Source organism: Tripterygium wilfordii, chromosome 7 (assembly GCF_013401445.1).
Source record: "Tripterygium wilfordii isolate XIE 37 chromosome 7, ASM1340144v1, whole genome shotgun sequence".
In the NCBI taxonomy this organism is placed as follows: Eukaryota; Viridiplantae; Streptophyta; class Magnoliopsida; order Celastrales; family Celastraceae; genus Tripterygium; species Tripterygium wilfordii.
The window spans coordinates 3,617,331-3,642,411 of NC_052238.1; the positions used below are offsets into that span (position 1 = coordinate 3,617,331).

The 25,081-nt window shown below is 35.8% G+C and overlaps 5 protein-coding genes and 1 pseudogene across 8 annotated transcripts; all 6 read left to right on the forward strand.

Moving 5' to 3' along the window:
- The first annotated feature begins 4,373 nt into the window (after positions 1–4,373).
- On the forward strand, positions 4,374–7,429 carry LOC120002472. Its single transcript, XM_038851245.1, has 5 exons — positions 4,374–4,896; positions 5,011–5,251; positions 5,348–6,026; positions 6,133–6,621; positions 7,343–7,429. The coding sequence occupies exons 1-5, from the start codon at positions 4,374–4,376 to the stop codon at positions 7,427–7,429; spliced, it is 2,019 nt and encodes a 672-aa protein (XP_038707173.1).
- A 1,376-nt stretch (positions 7,430–8,805) lies between these two features.
- Positions 8,806–11,271, forward strand: LOC120001881 (annotated as a pseudogene).
- Positions 11,272–13,267: 1,996 nt separating this feature from the next.
- LOC120002473 (alkane hydroxylase MAH1-like) lies at positions 13,268–14,876 on the forward strand. Its single transcript, XM_038851246.1, has one exon. The coding sequence runs from the start codon at positions 13,268–13,270 to the stop codon at positions 14,744–14,746; it is 1,479 nt and encodes a 492-aa protein (XP_038707174.1). The 3' UTR covers positions 14,747–14,876.
- Positions 14,877–16,105: 1,229 nt separating this feature from the next.
- On the forward strand, positions 16,106–24,630 carry LOC120002875 (non-functional pseudokinase ZED1-like). 3 transcript variants are annotated; one of them, XR_005469198.1, is made up of 3 exons: positions 16,106–16,297; positions 16,529–17,723; positions 24,493–24,630. XR_005469198.1 is itself a non-coding variant. In XM_038851725.1 (2 exons), exon 2 carries the CDS (start codon positions 16,553–16,555, stop codon positions 17,669–17,671), a length of 1,119 nt encoding a protein of 372 aa, XP_038707653.1. In that variant the 5' UTR covers positions 16,106–16,297; positions 16,529–16,552; the 3' UTR covers positions 17,672–17,789. The 3 variants fall into 3 exon arrangements, 2 of the variants coding, with proteins under 2 accessions (XP_038707653.1, XP_038707655.1); XM_038851725.1 differs by lacking the exon at positions 24,493–24,630 and having other exon boundaries at positions 16,529–17,789; XM_038851727.1 differs by lacking the exon at positions 24,493–24,630 and having other exon boundaries at positions 16,106–16,274; positions 16,527–17,789.
- On the forward strand, positions 17,966–19,850 carry LOC120002877 (alkane hydroxylase MAH1-like). The gene has a single exon (XM_038851730.1). The coding sequence runs from the start codon at positions 19,006–19,008 to the stop codon at positions 19,699–19,701; it is 696 nt and encodes a 231-aa protein (XP_038707658.1). The 5' UTR covers positions 17,966–19,005; the 3' UTR covers positions 19,702–19,850.
- Positions 22,894–24,604, forward strand: LOC120002876 (non-functional pseudokinase ZED1-like). Of its 2 annotated transcripts, none has more exons than XM_038851728.1 (2): positions 22,894–23,073; positions 23,309–24,604. In XM_038851728.1, the coding sequence occupies exon 2, from the start codon at positions 23,333–23,335 to the stop codon at positions 24,434–24,436; it is 1,104 nt and encodes a 367-aa protein (XP_038707656.1). In that variant the 5' UTR covers positions 22,894–23,073; positions 23,309–23,332; the 3' UTR covers positions 24,437–24,604. The 2 variants fall into 2 exon arrangements, with proteins under 2 accessions (XP_038707656.1, XP_038707657.1); XM_038851729.1 differs by having other exon boundaries at positions 22,897–23,050; positions 23,307–24,604.
- Positions 24,631–25,081: the final 451 nt, after the last annotated feature.

A 25,081-nucleotide genomic window follows, 5' to 3' on the forward strand; every position in this document is an offset into this window, starting at 1 on the left:
TGACACGTTTTGATGATGATATGACTATCCTACCGATAGCATATGTATCCTACCGATATAGGTAGGATACATAAGTATCCTATCGGTAGGATACAGTAATTAGACAAAATATTTTTTAAAAGTTTTTTTCAAATAAATAATATTAAAAAATATTCATTTAAGATATATATTGAAGTTCATAGTTTTCAAAAAAAAAGAATAAAGAAGATAATTAATTAATTACTACAATTGTTGGAGTTTGAATAAATGAAATAAATAAATTTGTTTTGACCCTAAATGGTCATTTCACTAGAAACCTAAAAGCAAATGTCATAAACAAAAAGAAAAAAAAAAGGTAATTGTTAAATACACATCCATTTTACTAAATGCACAAAAACATTATTGATTTGACAAATAATAAATGATCAACTTTTCTCCTCGATGGGACAGATTCGACACTTTGTCGAGATTCAGGCCCACAAAAATTTGGTATTCGGGCGTGTGACCCCACCCATATCACAATTTTTTTAAAAAAATTGGGATTGTGGGCCCAATTCAAATATTATTACATGCAATCCATTATTTAGACATGTGGTCCAATTTTTCCTTTTTAAGTACTCAAAATTCTAATTATTATGTTGGTCTCATGCAGCTCTGTTTGTTCCATATTTTAATTCTTTTTTATTTTAATTTATTGATTCAAATTAATTTAATTATCTTCTCCTATTAAATTTCAAATAAGGGAAATAAAAATCAGTGTAATTTAGTGATTCAATGCAATTGAAGGGTGTTGGGAATACAAAAATTATGGTCAAGCATGTGCAGTTGATAGTTGTATAGTTTTTATTGCAAGAAATTAAATTAGGAGTTGTTTTCCAAAAAGGAATTGGTTTAATTAATAGCAAAAGGTAATTCGGTTGACAATCGATTAAGTTAGACATATACGTATCCAATGTTCGATTCCAATGTAAAACACATTTTTCATCCACATTTCAAAAAAAAGAAGAAGAATTGATTTAATTAAGAATTAAATATATATATATATATATAATTGACTTGTGTGGTGTTCCATGTTAGTTTTGAGTATTGATGGGTTAAGAGTCTTTGTAATAGATATAGCTTTTTTCATTGTTTTAATCATAAGTCTAGTTTGTATACCAGTGTGGAGTCCACCAAATATTTTACATTGGGTGTTCACAATTCATTGAACTTCTTTGAATTAGATAGAGTAGCACCAGTTCAACACTCCATGACAATGCTAAACATGAGTCTCTTGATTGTTTCAAAGTACAATGTCATACTACATGTTCTTAGTTCTGCATAGAGTTTCACATATTTATCATTGCGATCAACTGCTCCACTGTGCTATCAACTGCTCCACTGTGCTATCAACATGTTGCTATCGCTATCGGACACGTTAATAATAATCATTACATCCAGGTTTCTTTAGTTGGGGGTTACCCGATACCTACCATTATGCCTCAGTGGAATTACTTTAGGTATGAGTGAACAGCTACATGAGTTTTATCGTATATAGAACAACTTGATGCATACATGCAACATACTCATTATATGTCTGTCAAATCAATGTCTGTATGTATTTAACAAAAAATATATAATCAGATTCATCGTGTTAAATATTAAACATTTATAATTTTGAAAATTCTTTCTTGATGCACCAAAATGGTACACTGATTCTATTCCCATGCCTCTCTCTCAATAAATTGACTTTTTTAGAGTCAATGAATTTTATTTGTTATTATAGTATTAATTCCGTATAATTCATTAAGAAATTAAGCACAAAATTTTTTTTAAAAAAATGGCTCAAGGAAAAATACATAATGTGGAATATTTTTAAGTGGATTTAGTAAAAAAAAAATAAAAAATGGCTCTTGCTCTTGCCATGTTGTGCAGTATCATAAGAATACCATGCACGTGCCATGGAGCACCCCGAGAATCTATACAAGAAAAACAAAAAAAAAATGTAAAAAAAAGAATCAAATTAGTGAATTGTGAAACATGAGTACACATGACTTTGATAAGTAATTAAAACAGTGAAGTCAAATCAAATGTGGTGTCAAATCATGTGTGCATATAGTAAAATGATGTGTGCATTTAGGATGCACCAAAAAAAAAACCAACGGATCCTCCTCCTTTCACATAAAGGTGACAGCTGTATACATGTGGAGCCAATAAATTGGATTGTGATTATACATCATTCATTTCAACAAAAGCGACAATTGATGGGGGTGGGAGAAGTAAAAAGGGGGTAATTGTTAAATACACACACTTTTTTATTAAATACACACAAATGACAAGACAGTTGAGAGAAAAAGATATTTGGTGTGTCATGTCCGTGTGGGTGGATGAAGGAAAGACAGGAAAAAAAGAAAGAATGATAGTGACTTTGTGGGGGCCCACCTGTCTCCTCTGCTCTCTTCATTAATACGCACCGTTTCCTATACTTGTTCTTGTCCTCATATCATATCCTGTATTTCTCTCTTATTTATCCACGATATATCGTTAAATGCGTACTCCACCTAAACGTCTACTTGTTAGTGTTGGCCATGCCATTTTCATCAAGATATTGAAAAAATTGAAAATAGTAAGTAAAGGACGGCATTTCTTAATTAACTCCACACAACCCATGCCAACCAATGAACCAACCAACCATTCAGGGTGTATGATACCAAAAAAATAAATTAATTAAACCTAGCCACCTTAATGAAAACATGGAAATTAATTAGCCTCTATAATGCTATATTTGCTACTATAATTTGATGCAAGTTGCATATGATCAACGTGAGTACTATGTCTCACATGAAAAAAAAAAGTATATCACTAGTAAAAGCATGTATTGTTTATTTGACTTTAGTTATACAATGTTCACATGTGGGAATACACGCAGTAATATATATATAATCGTAACCAACCTATAATTGAATTGACGTTAGTTATATAAAAAACATACATATTACATTAATAATCTTCTACCACAATGATTTCAAGAGGAACCCTATAACGAATATGCTGCTTGCATGCATCAACAGAGTATGTGCCATCTACAGAATAATTTCTTTGCATCAGGAAAGACAAATATGACATGATTTCATCAGCGTCAACTCTCTATCAATGACAATAACTCTTGGGGTAATGCTTTCCTCAATTGTTGACTGCAAACACCTTAAAGCCCATGTATAATTGTCTTCCTTCTCGGAATTCAAGAGCACAAATGCTATGCAATATGTCATATTTGTTGGAGTCACCCCGACAATCTCAAGAAGAGACATCCTGAACCTATTTGTCTTGTATGTTGCTTCCATTAATAAAACATGTGAGAATGCATGTAGTAGTTCTAATGAGCCTGGATGAGCAAAGAATAAATCCTGGAGCTCGTTGGTTACATCGTTGGTTCGATAATAGAAAATATACCTGTGCTCGTGTAGGAATGACATTAGAGACTGAATGTGAGATTTACCGACTTTTTCAGAAGTTCGAAACTTCTGTCATGCATTGTATATTGTTTTAATAGTGGACGCGTTGTTCATATCTCGTTTCTTCAACGAAGCCAAAATGTCTCATGGCTTGACACAATTGCTAGACATATCTACCATTATCTCAAATTCAGATTCAGAAAGTCGACCGGCGTATAGATGTCCCTCCATATATGATGCAGGGGCATGGTTGTGCATTTTATATAGCACTCTTACCATCCAATAATCAACTTCACATAGTACCGTTTTTATAATCAATTGCTAGACATATCTAAACAGGTAACGTTGTAATACCTTTGTGCGTGATCAAAAATTTTATTTTTATTTTATTAAATACACATAACATTTCAATCAATCATTTCATTGCTACTTTAATTGTTTAAGCATCATTTTCTTTTTATCATACTGGTTTCCTACTTTAATATGATTTCATCAAATGTGTTTTTCTTAACCCCCAGCTTTATAATATATATTTAATAAAAGTAATTAGTTTATGGAACAAATACACCTTAAATATAATTAAATTTAATATTTGTAAAAAATTAAAAATACACCTTAAATATAATAAAAGCTCATATAATAAATAAAAATGTAATGATAAAAAATTTAATATATTTTTAAATTGATATTTATAATTTATGCTTAAAATTAATCTAATAATAAATAAATTTATTAGATTAGTGATGCCAAATTGTGATTAAGAAATTAAAATAAAAAATAATAATAAAAATACCTTAATCACGTTGTAATGGGTGACGTCGTAATAGTTATGTTACCCATACCACTAGACCATTTGGTATTTGACTACAGACATGAGATGGAGACATATGACAGAAATCAAATCAAGATTGACAGATTTGTTCAACACATTTAACGAGGCGTGTGTACCGAGTAAAAAAGATGTGTATAAAATTTTTTGGTGTAATTTTTATGGGTGCATCTAAATATACATCTTTTTTTACATTAGAACAACAATCTCTTATTGATTGGATTCAAAATACCGGACACAGTTTAGGATATATCATTGTCATTAAAAGGTCAGAGACTAGTCTGATCGGGAAGAGTCCTAGACTGTTGTTCCAATGTGATTGCGGTGGCACGTACAGAAGTAAGAAAACCTCCACAAATGTTACAGGCACAAAAAAAATTGATTGTCCTTTCAGATTGAAATGGGTGAAAATGCGAGCAGGTGATGACTGGATGGTATGTGGAACACATAATCATGCCCTTGCAACATATATGGAGGGACATCCATACCCCGGTCAGCTCTCTGAAAGCGAAACCCAGTTGATGGTACATTTGTCTATGAAAAATGTGAAGCCACGAGATATTTTGACATCGCTGAAGAAGCAGAATCCGAACGTGTCTACCATTAAGACGGTATATAATGCACTCCAGAAATTTCAAACCTCGGAGGAAGCCGGTAAAACTCAGATGCAAGTTGTCATGTCATTCCTACAATGTGAATGATACATTTTCGAGAGTCGAACAAATGTTGTAACCAATGAACTTGAAGATTTATTCTTCGCACATCCAGGATCATTAGAGCGATGGCGTGCATTCCCACACGTGTTATTGATGGACGCAACATATAAAACAAACAGGTACAAGATGCCCCTCCTTGAGATTGTCGGCGTGACTGCAACTAATATGACATTTTGCATAGCATTTGTGTTCCTGCACTCAGAAAAAGTGTTCAATTATACTTGGGCTTTAAGGTGTCTGCAGTCAACAATGGCTGAATGCACTGGTCCACGAGTTATTATCACCGACAAAGAGTTGGCCTTGATGAATGCATCTGCCTAGGTATTTCCTGATGCTAAGAAATTACTTTGTAGATGGCACATCTATAGGAGTATTTTGAACAAATGCAGGTCATCAATAACTGACAATGAAAGTTGGAATGCATTCTACAAAATGTGGACTAAGTTGCTGGAATCTGAAACTGAGAATGCTTATGTGTGCAATTTGACGGACCTTGAGGTAGTGTTTCAAAACTTTCCAGGTGTTATTAATTATCTTAAGGATGTATGGTTGACACCGTATAAGGAGATGTTTGTATCCGCATGGACCGACAAATATCTACATTTTGAAAACCAAACAACTAATAGAGTCGAGAGCCAACATGCCAAGTTGAAACGATACTTGGAGTCATCACAATCAGATTTGGTGACATCACTGTCATTTATTCATCACGTCATCCAATCACAAGACATAGCTATCAAAGCGAGTATTGAGCAGAGCAAAACTATCGTCCAACATCGATTCAATATCCCGCACTTCCAAAAATTATGTGGTTTCGTTTCAATCCACGCATTACATCTGATTTTGAAGGAATTTGAGCGATCTAAGAATGCCGGAGAAGTTTCCTACAAATGCGGATGCCAAATTCGTACGAGCTATGGACTGCCATGTGCGCATGTGCAAGCAATATATTTGAAAGATGGTCGGCCCATACCAATTAATTTCATAGATAATTTTTGGAGGAAACTTGGCTTATCACCGTGTGTGTCTCTGCAAGAAGATGACATCGATTGTGTGGTCGATCTACAAGTGTTCACGAAACAGTTTAAGCAACAAACAAGGCATGGCAAATTCAGTCTTTTTAAGGGAGATCATCACACCATCAACAACTTTAATTCATGAACTTGTTGTTAAGACGAACACTCGTGGACGCCTCTGCTCGAAGAAAAAAGTTGCATCAAATACTCGTGCTAATCCGTCTGCATTACTGTTCGTTGAGTCTGATTCCCCTCATTCTCGGGAACCATGCAGACACAGTTATTCATTTGGAGGCCCTGACTTGAAGAGTAGGGAAGACATATCCACTCGTGCTAATACGACTACATTTGAGTTTGTTGAGCCAGATATTTTTCAGTTTCAGGAACCAGCGAGACACAGTTGCTCCTCTACTTACAACTACTCTGTACATGCCTATGTTCGTCAGTTTCCACCTATACTTAATCCTTACATTATGCATGTACAAGACGTAAAACCTGATGGAAATTACGGCTTTCGGGCAATAGCTGTCTGTCTTGGTCTTCACGAAGATGCATGGGCAACTATCCGATATAACTTAATTGAAGAGTTACACATATTCAGGACACAGTATGTTGCAATATTTGACAGTGATGGCCAGTGGACTCGTGTTTACAACTCACTGAACTTCTTTGAATTAGATAGAGGAGCACCAATTGAGCATTGGATGACTATGCCCGACATGGGTCTCTTGATTGCTTCAAAGTTCAATGTGATATTACACGTTTTAAGTGCTGCACAGAGCTTCACGTATTTTCCACTTCGATCTACTCCACCACCGTCGTATCAACATGTTGCTATCGCTATCGAGTACGTAAATAATAATCACTACGTCCAGGTTGCATTGACAAAGGGTTACCCGATGCCTCCCATTATGCCTCAATGGGTTCACTTCAAACATGATTGCGCGACTGCATGAGCTACCCCATATGAGGAGCGAATTCATGCGTACATGTAGTATATTCGTCCTAGGTTTCATTCTGAAACCATTGTGTTGGAAGATTAGAAATGTAATGTATCAATATATTTGAATAAATTTGTTTTAAATATTTAAAACTTTTGTGTTATTTAATTTTACCTTGTATAAAAAGGGGAAAAATCGGAAATTCAATCAGATTATATTAACTTTCTTACAATCTCTGTATACAAATCACGTGGACAAATATTATCTCTCTTTGCATGCATGCATAGATATATATATATATATATTAATTGTGAATCTAACTTAATTATTTGTTTAAGTACCCTAAATTAATAGTAATAAAAAAGTTGGTTTTTAATATATTTTTTTCGTCATTTACCTATTTGTATATATATATATGTACATATAGGTTACGCATGAAATGGAACATGGATCCTGTGAAAGTTCATTTGTAGGGAGGTTGAAAGTTTATGACACGTATTTTAAGGAAGAATAACAGTAAATAGTGTGTGTCTAGTCCCAATAATTCTCTCTCCTTAGTCTCTCTCTCATAATCAGTGTCTTGTCATTATTGAGTCTTGTGTTTGTCTCCATGATTGACTGTCTTTATACGGGTAGAGAGAGGTAGGAAAGAGGGTGGCAGGGGTCCGCTGTAGTAAAAACTACAGCAGATCCCGCTGTAGGTAATTTGGGTCCCAAAATTTTTTTATTTTATTTTGAAAAAATTATAAATGTGTAGTTTATGTTCTAACGAATCCAACGATATATTTTTTGTTCGAAACAAAAATCAAATTCATCTTGATCCAGACACCGAATGTTTTGAGTTTATATCCGACGGTCTAAAATTGTTAAGCATTTTTCATATAGCATATGATTTTTGTTTTGAACAAAAAATATATCGTTGGATTCGTTAGATCATAAACTACACATCTATAATTTTTTCAAAATAAAATAAAAAAATTTTTCGTCTCAAATTGTTATTACAGCGGGGCTTGCTGTAATTTTTTTACAGTAGAGCCCCGGCACCGGTAGGAAAGAGTAGAGTGGGTTTAGATAGTAAATAGGGGGAAGCCCGGGGTCTGCTGTAATTTTTTTACAACAGGCCCCACTGTAATATACTTTTTTGACATTAAAAATTTTTATTTTTATTTTTAAAAATCATACATATGTAGTGTTCATCGCAACAAACACAACGATATATTTTTTTATTAGAAACAAAAATCAAATTCAACATGAAAAAGACACAACAATTCTAGACCATCAGATATAAACTCAAAATATTCAATGTTTTGATCACGATGAATTTGATTTTTGTTTCAAACAAAAAATATACCGTTGAATTCGTTATGAAAAATACTACATATTTATGATTTTTAAAAATAAAAATAAAAATAAAATTTTTATTACCTATAAAATACATTATAGCGGGACCCGGACATCCGTAAATAAGGTGGGTGTATTTAGAAAATCTTTTACCAATTTTTATTACAGCAGATACCTGACACCTGACAAAATATGCCTATTCAAAATGGTAGGCCATTTACTGGCACCACCTGATACCTGACACCTGATAAAATATGCCTATTCAAAATGGTAGGCCATTTACTGGCACCACCTCCCACGCCACTGATTTCTACCGACTTGACACCACACTGCATTAGTCATTTAACCTTTCATGCAAAGACATTAATGAAGGCCAAATAATTAAATGGAACGCACAATTTTACGAATTAAAATAATCTTTATACTTTTCCTGCATCGGGCAAGTGACAAAAAAAATAATAAATATTAATGACTAATGATGTATTTTATTTTGAATAAAAAATATTCTAATTTAATAAAATAAAATAAAAATGCATGAAAAACTTGAACGGTTCTAAAACGTTGGATACAAAGCATACCCCAATGAAGTCATTTTGGTTACCTACTAAAGCAAAACCAGAGGATGCAAAGTTACTGTACTTTCCGATCATTGAAGTCATTTTGGTGCACACAATTAATGCGATGCCAACTTCTACCTATTATATATTGTACAAGTTACACTAGCTCCATATGCACACAATACATTCAATATGTGCATACTAATTGGCTTCACTGTAATCTTTCTGACACTTTGTTGCTTCATTATTCTTTGGAGGAGTCTAAGATACAACAATGGCATGCCCAAAGACTGGCCAATTATCGGAATGTTGCCGACGATTATCCTCAACATCTACCGTCTACACGCCAAGTGCACTGAAATACTAGAGCAATGTGGTGGCACTTTTTCCATCAAGGGTCCTTGGTTTGCTAACATGGACATTTTAGCCACCGCTGACCCTGCCAATGTACAGTATATCATGACCTCTTCAACTACCCTAAAGGCCCAGTGCTCAAGGAGATTTTCGACACCTTCGGAGACGGCTTTTCCAATATCGATGGTGATTCGTGGAGGAATCAGAGAAAAGTTGTCCAGAAGTTGCTTAGTCACCATGAATTCTACCACTACTTGTTGAAAACTATCCGTCAAAAGGTGCAACAAGGGCTGATCCCAGTACTTGATCAAGTGTCGAAACAAGGTCTAGTGGTGGACCTGCACGATCTGTTTACAAGGTTAGCATATGACACTGCTTGTATTTTGGTCACTGGGCACAACCCTGAAAGCCTCTCCGTTGAATTCCCGGAAGTTCACTTTTCGCGAGCATTAGCTGATGCGGGGGAAGCAGTATTTTACAGGCACGTCATGCCACAAAGGATTTGGAAGTTCATGAGGTGGCTTGGGATTGGAAAAGAAAAAAAACTAGCAGAAGCAAAAGAGACCCTAGATCATGTGATTGCTAAATGTATATCAATGAAGCAAGAGGATGTAAGAGATAATAATGAGGGTGCTGATCTATTAACCTCATACATGAATCAAGAGAAAATGGAGGGATTGCAAGTTGATGATAAGTTCCTGAGGGACACAATTCTAAATCTTATGCTGGCAGGGCAAAGCACTAATATTTGGGCTCTCACTTGGTTTTTCTGGTTACTATCTCAAAACCCATCAGTGGAAACAAAGATTAGAGAAGAGCTAGAAACAATGGCGCCAGACTTGGACATTGAGAAGCTGAACAAACTGGTCTATTTGCATGCAGCATTGTGTGAATCACTGAGGCTCTACCCGCCAGCTCCTTTCCAGCACAAGACCCCTATTAAACCAGACACTCTTCCAAGTGGTCACAAGGTGAAGCCGAACTCCAAGGTGATAATAGCAACATACTCAATGGGAAGAATGACATCGGTTTGGGGCAAAGATTGCTTAGAATACAAGCCTGAAAGATGGATTTCAAAGGATGGAAGAAAGATCAAGTACGAGCCAGCGTACAAGTTCTTCACTTTCAATGCTGGACCAAGAGCTTGTCCAGGGAAGCAATGGGCTTTTACCCTGTTGAAGACTACTGCAGCAACCATAATCCAAAAATTCAACGTTCAGGTGATGGAAGGACAATGTATCTCTACCGGTGGTTCAATTGTTCTCCGCATGAAGGAAGGCCTAATGGTTAGGGTCACAAAGAGATAGTACTAAAATTACTTATTCTTGCTACCTGTTAAGTCAAGAGTTCTTGCAGTTGTTCTAGTTGTTGTATTGTCAAAATTAAGAAATGGGTTCATCCCCTCTCATAATAAATGGATTTAGATCACAGAAACAGAGATCACTAGAAAAGGGACATAATGCAATATGTTTACATGTGCATCCAATGACACCATTAGCAACATCCAAGCAAAAGACATGATCTACCACAAAAATATCAATATGTAGAATAAAATCAGATAAATCCATCTCTTTCCTTCCGTTGTGCTGCTTAGCAAGTGCCAAAATGTAACGTATCTTATGAAGCTAAAACAACATGCATGCATAATGCTCAGGAGAATACATAATTTAAGCTTGTTTTCCAGTAAATAAAGACGGCAGCTTGCCTTTCAGGAAAACTGCCTAGTAACTCCCTTGAACTTTTGAATGTCTTCAATTCAATGCCATTTGGGAACAACGAAATTAAACAATCAAACACACTTCGTCAGATTGCATTGACAAAGGCATTACTGCGATTATCCCAAGCAAAATCGAGAAAAAAAATTCAAATCAAACACTCTAATCTAAGTACAATTTAACCGAAGGATACGAAAACCCTAGTGGTTGTTATTCAAAATCACAAATGTTCGCAATCATGAAAATCGATGAGATGGAGAGAGAGAGGGAGGAGGAGGACTTACAGAGACGAAGGGTGGAATCGAAAGCAAACGCAAGAGCACGGAGAATCATAACTTCGCTTGTATTTCCGTGGTTGAAGTGTTGAACTGAGCCTCAAGATACCTCTTTTTTTTCTTCTCTCTTTTGAAAGCAACCCGCTAACCCCTCCTAACACCGTTTTATATTGAGGTAATATGCACGCAGGCTCGGCCCGTTAAATTTAATGGACGGGTCTGCAGTGCGCCACAGCCCATCAAATCAGCCATTGAACCAAGCCGGGCTGGTCCACATTATATTCTAATGTAGACCGGATAAATTCATGAGCTCTTGCAATAACGCACAAATCATGCATGCGTGTGAGCTCTATGTAGGAATCGAACCACCACGGGTAAATACTTCCACCAATAAATGGTTTCGAAAAGTATGGTGTCTACTATTAATGAGAGAGAGATGATTTTAACGTTAAATCATGAGGTGGATTCTCTTTAAGAGCAATACTTTTATGACTATGCGCTAAGTTTTAGTCCTATTTACCTTATCGAATCTCCAAAGGATAATCTTATATGATGTTTTCTCGGTTTAGAAACATGACAGTTTCCTGAAAATTAAGTTGTTGTATCTTTGAACATCTATTCATTTTTATTTTTTTTTTGGCTTCTGCTAATTATAATGTCAGTACAACATTTTGGTGTACTATATATTTTTCATTCAATCTTGACATGCAACTGACAACAACATCACAACTTCTACACTCCCATTTCTGAGTATCTTAATCTTCAAACCTGGGGAAAAAGAGAGTACAATGTATTCGATTTCCAACCAAACTACATCCCAATAAAGGATCATCTGTATATATCGAAAGTAAATGCAATGATAATCTACTTCACCTGTTGATCGACTGGTGAAGCAGCTGCTGCTTCGATGAATTCAATTTTTGTGTACAACTCTGCCATAAACACACATCTTAATTAGAATTAGAATTAATGCAACATCTGCTTCAGTTTGCTCAACTGCACATAAATGAATCCTTGCCATCATACAAGAATTTCAGACTTTCTTTCTTCATTCCTTTACAGGACATTTGGTTGTTAATCCAATGAGTGCGAGCGTGAGATGGACATTACCATTTTTTGTATGAAATGAAGAGTGAGCATGAGTGTATAATTTCCATATTACCCAATTTTTTGTACATAAAAATAAGAATAGAATAGATTAATTTAATGGTTGTGATTACTTATTAATAAGGGGTAGAATAATCTTTTGAATATCAAGACTCATTCTTTCTTATGGAGATTAGCCAATTTCATCATTTTGGTGAACTTGACTAATCTCCACTAAGGGAAACGAGGATGAGATGAATTTGGGATTTCGCCCTCCCAAACTCAATCAAACAAAGAAATGGTTGATTCCCACCCCCATTTCGCCTCATTCCCCCCATTGAAATATCAACCAAATGCCCCATTCATATCTATGATCCTCTCCAATCCTTCGAACCCAAGCTCCGCGCTGCCACTTGTTAAAAAATTGTATTGGGTTGCAACAAAGTTAAGACTATCATACATATACGTACATGTTACAAAAGATTGACCTAAATTGCATGTTAGCTCCCTCTTAACCCTAACACTCATCTTCATATTTGAAATTTTGGGTTAGTTTGTAACCATTCAATTACGTCAAAGCACAGAAATATCTAATATATATATATGGCCACTCTTCATTATATATATTATTTGTTAGATGGTTTGATTTTTTGCCGTGTGAATTAGTTTGTTGCAATAGAGTAGTTGTTGATGTTTTATAACACAACATTCCGGTTACAACTCAACATACCCATAACATATTTGTGAATCATACCACAACCTTATTCGTGCAAGTTAGCTCTTTCAAAATCATCATCTAATTGTGAACACACAATAGAAATAAAATAGATAAATAAATACTTAATTTTAATATAACTATTCATGTAATATTGACAATAAATTATCATTTAATTTAGTAAGAATATATAGAATGTAATATTGGTAGCAGATATATATATATATATATATGTATATGTATATGTTAAGCTAGTAAGCTACCCAGCTAGTTCTGCCACTACATGCACAAGACACATGCATATCCAATATGTCTCTGCTAATTAGCTTCTTTGAAATCTTTCTTGCGCTTTGTGGGTTCATCATTCTTTGGAGGAGCCTAAGAGGCAAGAAGAGCAAGAAGAGGAGGCTCAAAAACTGGCCTCTCGTCGGAATGTTACCGGAGATTTTCCTCAACATCAACCACGTTCACGACGGATTTACAGAACTTCAAGCTCGATGTGGAGGTACTTTTCTCTTCAAAGTCCCTTGGTTTGAAATGTTAACCACCACAGACCCTGCCAATATCCAGCACATCATGACCACGAACTTCTCAAACTACCCGAAAGGGCCAGAGTTCAAGAAAATCTTCGACGTGGTTGGGAACGGATTTTCCAACGCTGATGACGATTTGTGGAGGAATCACAGGAGAATTGCTCAACAATTACTCACTCACAACAAGTTCTACAAGTTCTTGTTGAGTACAACCTATGATAAGGTGCAAAACGGCCTAATTCCGCTGCTTGATCATGTCTCAGAACAGGGTTTAGTAGTGGACTTGCAGGATGTGTTTATAAGATTAACATTTGATGCTACTTGTATTTTGGTCACCGGACATGACCCCGAAAGCCTCTCCGTTGGATTCCCGGAAGCTCCATTTCCGCGGGCGTTAATCGATGCTGAGGAAGCAATCTTTTACAGACATGTCATGCCTGAGAAGACATGGAAGCTAATGAGGTTTCTTGGGATTGGAAAAGAAAAGCAGCTAGCAAAAGCTTGGGAAATTCTAGACAATCTGATATGTAAGTGCATATCAATGAAGAGACAAGAACATAATGGAGAGAAGAATATTGATCTATTGAGTTCATATATGGATCAAGAAAACACTCAAGGTTGGGAAATTGATGACAAGCTATTGAGAGACACAGTTCTGAATCTTATGATTGCAGGACAGGACACTACTGCTTCTGCTCTCACTTGGTTGTTCTGGCTTCTCTCCAAAAACCCATCAGTGGAAGCAAAGATCAGAGAGGAATTACAGACAACAGAACCAGAATCCGACATCGAAAAGCTGAACAAGTTAGTTTATCTACATGCAGCATTGTGTGAATCACTAAGGCTGTACCCACCAGTTCCTTTCCAACTAAAAACACCAATAAAGACAGACATTCTTCCAAGTGGTGATAAGGTGGAACCAAACACTAAGATCGTATTGTTAACGTACTCGATGGGACGAATGAAGAGGGTTTGGGGCAAAGATTGCTTGGAATACAAGCCTGAGAGATGGATTTCAGAGAATGGAAGGATCAAGTACGAGCCTTCATACAAGTTCTTCGCATTCAATGCCGGACCGAGGACTTGTCTTGGGAAGCAAGTGGCTTTTACACAGTTGAAGACCACTGCAGCTGCTATAATCAGAAACTTTGATGTTCAGGTGATTGAAGGACACAGTGTTGCTCCTAGTGCTTCCATTATTCTTCACATGAAGCATGGTTTAATGGTTAGAGTCACCAAGAGAGGGTACTGCTAGTTCTTCCTGCCATATTTTCTCACCATTATTACTGTGTCTGTTATATATGCCCGGGAGTTGTTGCTGCTGTTATTGCAGCTGTATCTATTGATGTTATAATTATGAAAACTATATATGTCATCATAATAAATGGGTTAATTTGTGTGAGATTGTTCAGAGGATCATGGAATTGCAGGTTTAATATTAATGATGATTTAAGAGATGAATGTTACTGGTACGGCACCTGCATTGCATTACAGGAAACTAGGGATCTTGCATGATTAGGAACATTTGGTTGGCTACGTACACCTACTTTAGTTTATTTACATTTAATTTGCAAACGTTTTTTTATCTGTCTATTACCCGATTGATAGAGTTTGTTTTTTCTATTTCAACAGCTTGTTTATAAGATGTGAAACATAAATTAGTATACAAACTATTAATATGTACTGTAATTTATTATGAAAGCAAAAAATTATAATATTCTGTTAATAAAAGAAACTAACACAAAAAAAGGGGGAAAAAAACTCTTAAGATAAGCTTCAAATAGCGGTATTGCTTTGGCAATCATTTTGTCAAACATACCCAATAGTGTGATTAGGAGGAACATATGGTTTGGCCACAATTTTTGGTTATTTAATTTACATTTCCATGTCTTTTAATTGTCTAATTATACCCCAAAAAAGAAGGGTAAGAAGCTACGGATCTTATTTGATTAATTAGAGACATATGCTTGGCCTTAGATTCCGGTTTCGTTACATTTAATGTTGGAATATGAAATATGCATGGATATCATATTCATAGTGAAGGCAAAAAAAAAAAAAAAAAAAAAAATACCACCAACTTGCGTATTGGGCTGGGTTGAGTCAGTGTTGACACTGCATGGGCCCACTATTTACGGGTATGTGGTTGCTAATCTTGAGTGTGAGGTGAGCTTGAGGTGAGTGTGAGATGAACATTATCATTTTTGGTATGAAAGAAAGAGTGAATATGAATATTAGAATTTTAATTGTACAATTTACATACTATCCAATTTTTTATACATAAAAATAAGAATAGATTAATTTAATGGTTGTGATTACTTCTTAATAAGGGATATAATAGTCTTTTGATTATCAAATTCATTTTCTCTCGCGAAGATTAACTAATCTCACCATTTTAGTGAGTTTGACTAATCCCCATGAGTTTAAGACTTCATCCTTTCAAACTCAATTAAACAAGGGAATGAATAATTTTCACCATCGGTTCGTCTCATTCCTCCTTAAAATGTCAACAAAATGACCCGTTAATGTTTTATTGGGCTTGTGAGGTTAAGCGAGGCCAAAATTTCAATATTGTGGGCTCCACACGGAGTTTATATTTTCAGCCCATTCTTCGCTACTCTGTCTCCGTGACGGGACCGACTTCTGAGTTCTTTCTGGCTACCTATCAGTGCCTTTCTTCGAAGTTGTAATGTGGACTCGAATGACGAATGTTCTCTACTCATGAAAGCTGGTTTCCATGGAAAATTGGCGATGAAACGAACCTAAGTATCAAGTTTTCCTTTGCAAATAATTATCAAGAAGTTGCAAGGTCAGTGGAAGTTCAATCTATTTCTTTTCATATATCTATAGTACCTGAAAGTGTTGTCAAATTTTCAATCTTGATGTTATTTTCTAGGGCTTCTTAATTGTGATTTGGGTTTAGTAATTTGCGTGCTGAATTCAATTTTGTGAAATTTAATGTTCATCTGTTTAAATTTTAGCGGTTGATTTGGAATTGGATCAATATAGAAATTAGGTCTACTTTGCTGCTGTTTTGCAGGAGATTTTTGTGGAATCAACGGAGATGCCATATTTGTGCCCTAGTTTCATTTCAAGGTACTTGGAAACGACTGAGAAAAAAAGAAAGAGATCATTTTTACGGAATGGAAGCTTGTTATTGAAGGAGTTGATTGCTTCCTCTGACGGAAAATATAACCCCTTCCGCATTTATTCAGAAGAAGAGCTCAAGAAGGCAACCAACAACTATGATCCTAATTGCATTTTCCATATCAATACCTTTGGAAAGTGGTACAAGGGTACTATTGAAGGTCGAGTTGTTCCCGTATGCAAGTCATCTTGGTTGCCTGTCCATGTCAAGCATCTAACAGGCAAATGGAGCGAAATGTTGGTGAATAATTGGCGCAATGATGCAGTTACCGATGTCTCTATTTCGGCAATGTTGAGTGGTCACAAGAATGTTTTGAAGCTCTTAGGATGCTGTCTCGAGACAACTGTTCCAATGGTCGTGTATGAATATGCAGGGAATAGAACTCTGTGTGATCGAATTCACACCACCGCTGGAAGTGATTCACAACCATTGCCATGGAAAAGTAGGTTAGAGATTGCAAGGGAGATAGCTCATGCAATTGCATATCTCCACACTGCATTTGCAAAGCCTATCATTCATAGAAAAATAAGGCCCTCTAATATTTTACTGGACCAAAATGATGTTCCAAAACTGTTGGATTTTTCGTCTTCAATGACAATCCGTGAGGGTGAGACAGTCAAGGTAGATACATATGCAGGAAGCTTGGGCTATATGTCAGCAGATATTGGATTTGAAGTAAATGAGAAAGTTGATGTACATAACTTTGGTTCACTTTTACTTGAGCTTCTAACAGGAAAGGATCCTCGAGAAATACATGAATTGGCTATGGGAAAGGATTATAGTTTTCCCTATTGTGAGGATGGTCTTCATTGCTTAGCACATCACACTGAAAATTATTTATCATGCGATTCCATTGAAGATATTGTGGACTCTACATTCTTTCTAACAGAGGGAGGAGGATCCGAGCAACAGCAGCAGCTGCGTCAATGGGAAGCGGTGAAAGAACTCGCTCTAAAATGCTGGGCCAATCCTAAGGAGGAGAGACCAACCATGGTAGAAGTCACCAAACAACTCAGGCAAATTGAATTAAGCTAATATCCGACGTGCAGGTGATGTTCATATATGACAAGTCACTTGGTTTTTCTTATACTGATGTAGTAGGACAAGTTTAGTAGTTTTATAATAATTAGGAGACTTAGTTTAATTATTTCCTTGTCTTGTTAGAAGTTTATTTCTAATTTTATTATTAGTACTTTTTGGTAATTTCATATCTATTAGAGTTTTATAGTTTTAGTATTTAGTATTATTGAATCTTTGAAATAAAATTAGTTTACGTTATTTTGAGGCTTTCCTCAATTTTCTTGGTGGATTACTAGCTTCCCCGGTGGATTCCAAGTTATGTTGGCTTAGTCGTAAACTAGTCAATCAATCCGTACTTCCGTCCCGCGTCAGTTGGTATCGGAACGAGGATTTCGCCTCTCAAGATGTCCAACAACGAAGGAGGAAGAAGCCCTATAGTCGTTGGACGTGGGGTGAATGATTTTCGGTAGGTGACGAAGGAGATTAAAGCAATGTTGAATCAATTCGAAGTCTATCAGAATCAACCAATCAATGGGTATGACGTTCGTGATGTTGCACGAAACCAATCTGTTGATCCATATGTTTTGAAGCAAAAAAGGTACAACGGTATTCCCTACTTGAAAAGGCTCAAAATCAAATATTATTTGAATTGGTTATTTGATTCGGAAAAATATTTTTATTATATGGAAATCTTGGAAGAGAAGAAGGTCAAACTTGCATCACATAAACTTAGTGGATATGTAGCAAGTTGGTGGGATGAAATACAATTTAAGAGAAAACGACAACGCAACGATAAAATTCGGTCTTGGCCTAGAATGAAAATGATGCTTACTTTTGACTTTTTCCCTTATAAGTATGAAGATATTTTATTTAAATTGGATTAGTTGATGGATCAATTTTTCGACAACTAGTATTCAAAGTCTGATAGGGATGGCGAATTGTTCGAAACAAATCAAGAAACTTTGCAGGTTCAAGAAGTTATAATTGATCCAATTTCACAAGCACCTGAGGAACATCCAAATCATGAAGACAATTTTAAAATTGAAGAGTATGATAATTCTGTGGAGAACAAATCACAACAGGATGAGAATTTGGAGGATAAAAGAGTTTTTATTGTTGAAATTCAAGAAGAAATTATTGACTTTGATAATAGAGTTGTAGAGGACATTGACACTATTGCTCTTGAAAGTCAAGTTTTGTTTGAGGAAGATTCAAGTTCAACGAAGTATTATGTAGTTCAAGAATTTCATAATCAAATTATTATTCCTACAAACTGTGAGGTCGAATTTGTTGGGAAATTCTAGACAATCTGATATGTAAGTGCATATCAATGAAGAGACAAGAAAATAATGGAGAGAAGAATATTTGATCTATTGAGTTCATATATGGATCAAGAAAACACTCAAGGTTGGGAAATTGATGACAAGCTATTGAGAGACACAGTTCTGAATCTTATGATTGCAGGACAGGACACTACTGCTTCTGCTCTCACTTGGTTGTTCTGGCTTCTCTCCAAAAACCCATCAGTGGAAGCAAAGATCAGAGAGGAATTACAGACAACAGAACCAGAATCCGACATCGAAAAGCTGAACAAGTTAGTTTATCTACATGCAGCATTGTGTGAATCACTAAGGCTGTACCCACCAGTTCCTTTCCAACTCAAAACACCAATAAAGACAGACATTCTTCCAAGTGGTCATGAGGTGGAACCAAACACTAAGATCGTGTTGTTAACGTACTCGATGGGACGAATGAAGCGGGTTTGGGGCAAAGATTGCTTGGAATACAAGCCTGAGAGATGGATTTCGGAGAATGGAAGGATCAAGTACGAGCCTTCATACAAGTTCTTCGCATTCAATGCCGGACCGAGGACTTGTCTTGGGAAGCAAGTGGCTTTTACACAGTTGAAGACCACTGCAGCTGCTATAATCAGAAACTTTGATGTTCAGGTGATTGAAGGACACAGTGTTGCTCCTAGTGCTTCCATTATTCTTCGCATGAAGCATGGTTTAATGGTTAGAGTCACCAAGAGAGGGTACTACTAGTCCTTCCAGCCATATTTTCTCACCATTATTACTGGGTCTGTTATATATGCCCAGGAGTTGCTGCTGCTGTTATTGCAGCTGTATCTATTGATGTTATAATTATGAAAACTATATATATCATCATAATAAATGGGTTAATTTGTGTGAGATTGTTCAGAGGATCATGGAATTGCAGGTTTAATACTAATGATGATTTAAGAGATGAATGTTACTGGTACGGCACCTGCATTGCATTACAGGAAACTAGGGATCTTGTATGATTAGGAACATTTGGTTGGCTACGTACACGTACTTTAGTTTATTTACATTTAATTTGCAAACGTTGTGTTAACTGTCTATTACCCCGATTGATAGGGTTTATTGTTTCTATTTCAACGGTTTGTTTATAAGATGTGAAAAATAAATTAGTTTATAAGTTATTAATGCTCCATTTGGTGAAATTTATAATTGATATTAGTTATGAAAAAATCTATTAATATGTACTGTAATTTATTATTTAAAAAAATTATAATATTCTGTTGATAAAAGAAAATAACACAAAAAAAGGGGGGGGGGGGAACTCTCAAGATAAGCTTCAAATAGCGGTATTGTTTTGGCAATCATTTTACCAAACATACCCAATAGTGTGATTAGGAGGAACATATGGTTTGGCCACAATTTTTGGTTTCTGTACATTTCCATGTCTTTTAATTGTCTAATTTTACCCCAAAAAAGAAGGGTAAGAAGCTACGGATCTTATTTGATTAATTAGAGACATATGCTTGGCCTTAGATTCTGGTTTCTTTAGAGCATCTGCATCAGTTTCTCTTAACAGATTCCCTAAAATACAGATAAAATGTCACTTTCCCCTATTTTACAGATTCCCTATCCAATCAACACTGCATCAGATTACCTATCATATTCTCTATTGCATTAAAATAATATTTATTTCTCTTTCCTTTATTTATTCTATTCATATAAACTACTTCTATTTAAAATAATAAATTAATTACATTTAAAACAATATATTAATTAAAATAATAAATTAATGTTATTAAAAATTAGAAAAAAAAATTGAGGAGAGAGAAAGAAGAGAGAGAAAAAGTGAGGAGAGAAAGAGGAGAGAGAAAGAAAGGAGTGAGGAGAGAGAGTGAGGAGAGAGTGAGGAGAGAGAAAGAAGAGAGAGAGAAAAAGTGAGGAGAGAGAAAGGAGTCAAAATGTGAGGAGAGGAGAGAGAAAGATATGAGAGAGAAAGAAGAGAGAGAAAGAAAGGAGTGAGGAGAGAGAGGAGGGAAAAAATGAGGAGAGAGAAGAAAATAAAGTAGTAAAAAATATTATTTTATGTTTAGGGAAGTGAATAGTGGTTCTCTAGATGTAGGGAACTACTGTTCATATTCTGTAAAATAGGGAACCTCTAGGTAATCTGATGCAGAGCTTTATTTTGACAAAATCTCTAAATTTTACAGACAGACTCATGTTTAGGTAATCTGATGTGGATGCTCTTACATTTAATGTTGGAATATGAAATATGCATGGATATCATATTCATAGTGAAGGCAAAAAAAAAATAACTTGCTTATTGGGCTGGGTTGAGTCAGTGTTGCCACTGCATGGGCCCACCACTTACGGGTATGTGATTATTAAAACATCCTTTTAAAAAAGTGCAATCACTAAAACATCCTTTTAAAAAATTACACTGGGGATCATCTTTTACCAAAATAACCTCAATTTTGATTTTCTCTCTCCACGAATTGTGATACAATAGTGATACTTTTAAATAGAAGATCCAATTTAGTGTTCAATTTATATTTTTGGCTCATAAAATGATGATATAAATGTTAGAATGTAAATTTGATAGCATTACATGTCTTTCTGGTTTAATTATGTCATTTTAGTGGATTTTTGATGTTCGTGATACTATAGTGATACATCTCTGCAGCTGTAAATGTTTTTCCAAAACGAGCAAGAGATGTACAAACCAAGAAAAGAAAACCAAGAAAGGAAAAGTAATTAGGAAGAAGAAGTATGCATATTGGTTCAATTGTATCATTTTAATGAATTTTTTGTGTTCGTGATACTATAGTGATACATCTCTGCACTTGTAAATGTTTTTTCAAAACGAACAAGAGAGGTAACCAAGAAAAGAAAATCAAGAAAGGAAAAGTAGTTAGGAAGATGAAGTATGCATACTAGTTTCATCATTTTAGTGGTTTTTTGGTGTTGGTGATACTATAGTGATACTATAGCGATACATCTCTGCAAAAAACGAACCAGAGTCCAGATTTGCAAAAAAACAAAACACAACCCAGATTGAACAACGAAGCATAGTCCAGATCTGTCAAAAACGAAGCAGAGCAACTCGACGCAGTCCAGATTGAGCAACGACGAAGGAGATGAAGAGAGGAGAAACTCGACCAAAAACGGAGAAGAAGACAACGAAGAACCAGATCGAGAACCAGAAGAAGAAGAAGAAGAAGAAGAAGAAGGAGAGAAAGAAGGAGATAACTTTTAGTAGAGAAAAATGAGAGAAAGAGAGGACACACTAGAGTTGGATAGTTGGAGGGAGAAGAAGAAGAAGAAGAAGAAGAAAGAGGAGGGTATTATAGGTATAAACTAAAAAATATCTTAAGTCAGATGACCAAATTACCCTTAAATTGCACTTTTTTACAATTTTAAAAATGTCCATGACCTTTTTACAATTAAGTTGTCTAAAGTGCTCTTACTGTCAATTGTCCGTTAATCCAATGAGTGTGAGTGTCAATAGGAGGCGAGCTTGAGGTGAGTGTGAGATAAACATTATTATGTTTGATATGAAAGGAATAGTGAGCATGAGTGTTAGAATTTTAATGGTACAGTTTACATACTATCCAATTTTTTATATATAAAAATAAAAATAGATTAATTTACTGGCTGTGAATACTTCTTAATAAGGGATATAATAGTCTTTTGTTCCTCTTGGAGATTAACTAATCTCACCATTTTAATGAGTTTGACTAATCTCCATAAAAAATGAATGAGAATGAGATTTCATCCTCTAAAACTCAATCAAATAAAGGAATGAGTAATTTTCACCATCAGCTCGTCTCATTCCCCCTCACAATGTCAACCCGTTAATGTTTTATTGGGCTTGTGAGGTTAAGCGAGGCCAAAATTTCAATATTGTGGGCTCCACACGGAGTTTGTATTTTCAGCCCATTCTTCGCTACTGTCTCTGAGGGGACCGACTTCTGAGTTCTTTCTGGCTACCTATCCGTGCCTTTCTTCGAAGTTGTAATGTGGACTCGAATGACGAATGTTCTCTACTCATGAAAGCTGGTTTCCATGTAAAATTGGCGATGAAACGAACATAAGTATCAAGTTTTCCTTTGCAAATAATTATCAAGAAGTTGCAAGGTGAGTGCAAGTTCAATCTATTTCTTTTCATATATCTATACTACCTGAAAGTGTTGTCAAATTTTCAATCTTGATGTTATTTTCTAGGGCTTCTTAATGGATTGTGATTTGGGTTTAGTAATTTGCGTGTTGAATTCAGTTTTGTGAAATTTAATGTTCATCTGTTTAAATTTTCGTGGTTGATTTGGAATTGGATCAATATAGAAATTAGGTCTACTTTGCTGCTGTTTTGCAGGAGATTTTTGTGGAATCAACGGAGATGCCATATTTGTGCCCTAGTTTCATTTCAAGGTACTTGGAAACGACTGAGAAAAAAAGAAAGAGATCATTTTTACGGAATGGAAGCTTGTTATTGAAGGAGTTGATTGCTTCCTCTGACGGAAAATATAACCCCTTCCGCATTTATTCAGAAGAAGAGCTCAAGAAGGCAACCAACAACTATGATCCTAGTTGCGTTTTCGATATTAATACCATTGGAAAGTGGTACAAGGGTACTATTGAAGGTCGAGTTGTTCCCGTATGCAAGTCATCTTGGTTGCCTGTCCATGTCAATCATCGAACAGGCATGGTGAATACATTGTGGAATGAGGCAGTTACCGATGTCTCTATTTCGGCAATGTTGAGTGGTCACAAGAATGTTTTGAAGCTCTTAGGATGCTGTCTCGAGACAACTGTTCCAACAATCGTGTATGAATATGCAGGGAATGGAACTCTGTATGATCGAATTCACACCACCGCTCGAAGTGATTCGCAACCATTGCCATGGAAAAGTAGGTTAGAGATTGTGGGGGAGATAGCTCATGCAATTGCATATCTCCACACTGCATTTGCAAAGCCCATCATTCATAGAAAAATAAGGCCCTCTAATATTTTGCTGGACCAAAATGATGTTCCGAAACTGTCGGATTTTTCGTCTTCAATGATTATAAGTGAGGGTGAGACGGTCAAGGTAGATAGATATGGAGGAAACGAGGGTTATATGTCAGCAGATATTGGAGCTGAAGTAAATGAGAAAGTCGATGTACGTAACTTTGGTTCACTTTTACTTGAGCTTCTAACAGGAAAGGATTCTCGGGAATTACATGAATTGGCTACGGGAAAGGATTATAGTTTTTCTTTTTGTGGGGATGGTCTTCATTGCTTAGCACATCACACTGAAGATTATTTATCATGCTATTCCATTGAATATATTGTGGACTCTACATTCTTTCTAACGGAGGGAGGAGCAGCCGAGCAACAGCAGCAACTGCGTCAATGGGAAGCGGTGAAAGAACTCGCTCTAAAATGCTGGGCCAATCCTAAGGAGGAAAGACCGACCATGGTAGAAGTCACCAAACAACTCAGGCAAATTGAATTAAGCTAATATCCGACGTGCAGGTGATGTTCATATATGACAAGTCACTTGGTTTTTCTTGTACGTACTTAATGCATCTATAAACGTAAGTCCAAAAGACAAAAGTATATCTCTAATTTGATTTGGGTTTGTACAAGAATAGACAAAGTATATAATCTTATTTAATTTGGGTTTATACGAGACAAAGTATAATCTTCCATCCAGAATGTGTAGCTTTTCAATTCTTCGCCAGGACGTCTATAGAAACCTCCATCCTTTCGACTAATCCCCTTGCATACATTTCAAAGCGATCTATGGAATTCCAGAGTACAGCCAGCTTCCTTGGATCATTCTCACTTCTGGCATTGTCAAGCCAGTCTCTGGCTTCTTCCACCTTTGCCCAAAAGCATGTGTTAGGAATCCCACATTGGAAAAATGTGGGACTTCCATTCAGTTTATAAGTTGTGTCCAACCCTCAAAACACTTGGAGGGCTCATTTAGGGACAAAATTCACATGGGGCAATGTGAGACAATACATCAAGTGTAGTGTTGTTGGGCCCAATCTTTTTCTTCCCTATCCGTTCATCAAATTATCAAATGGTATCGGAGCATTTGCTTGATCCTTAGGACCCCCATCTGATGACGTTTGGGTCACTTGTGGGTCTTTTGGATATG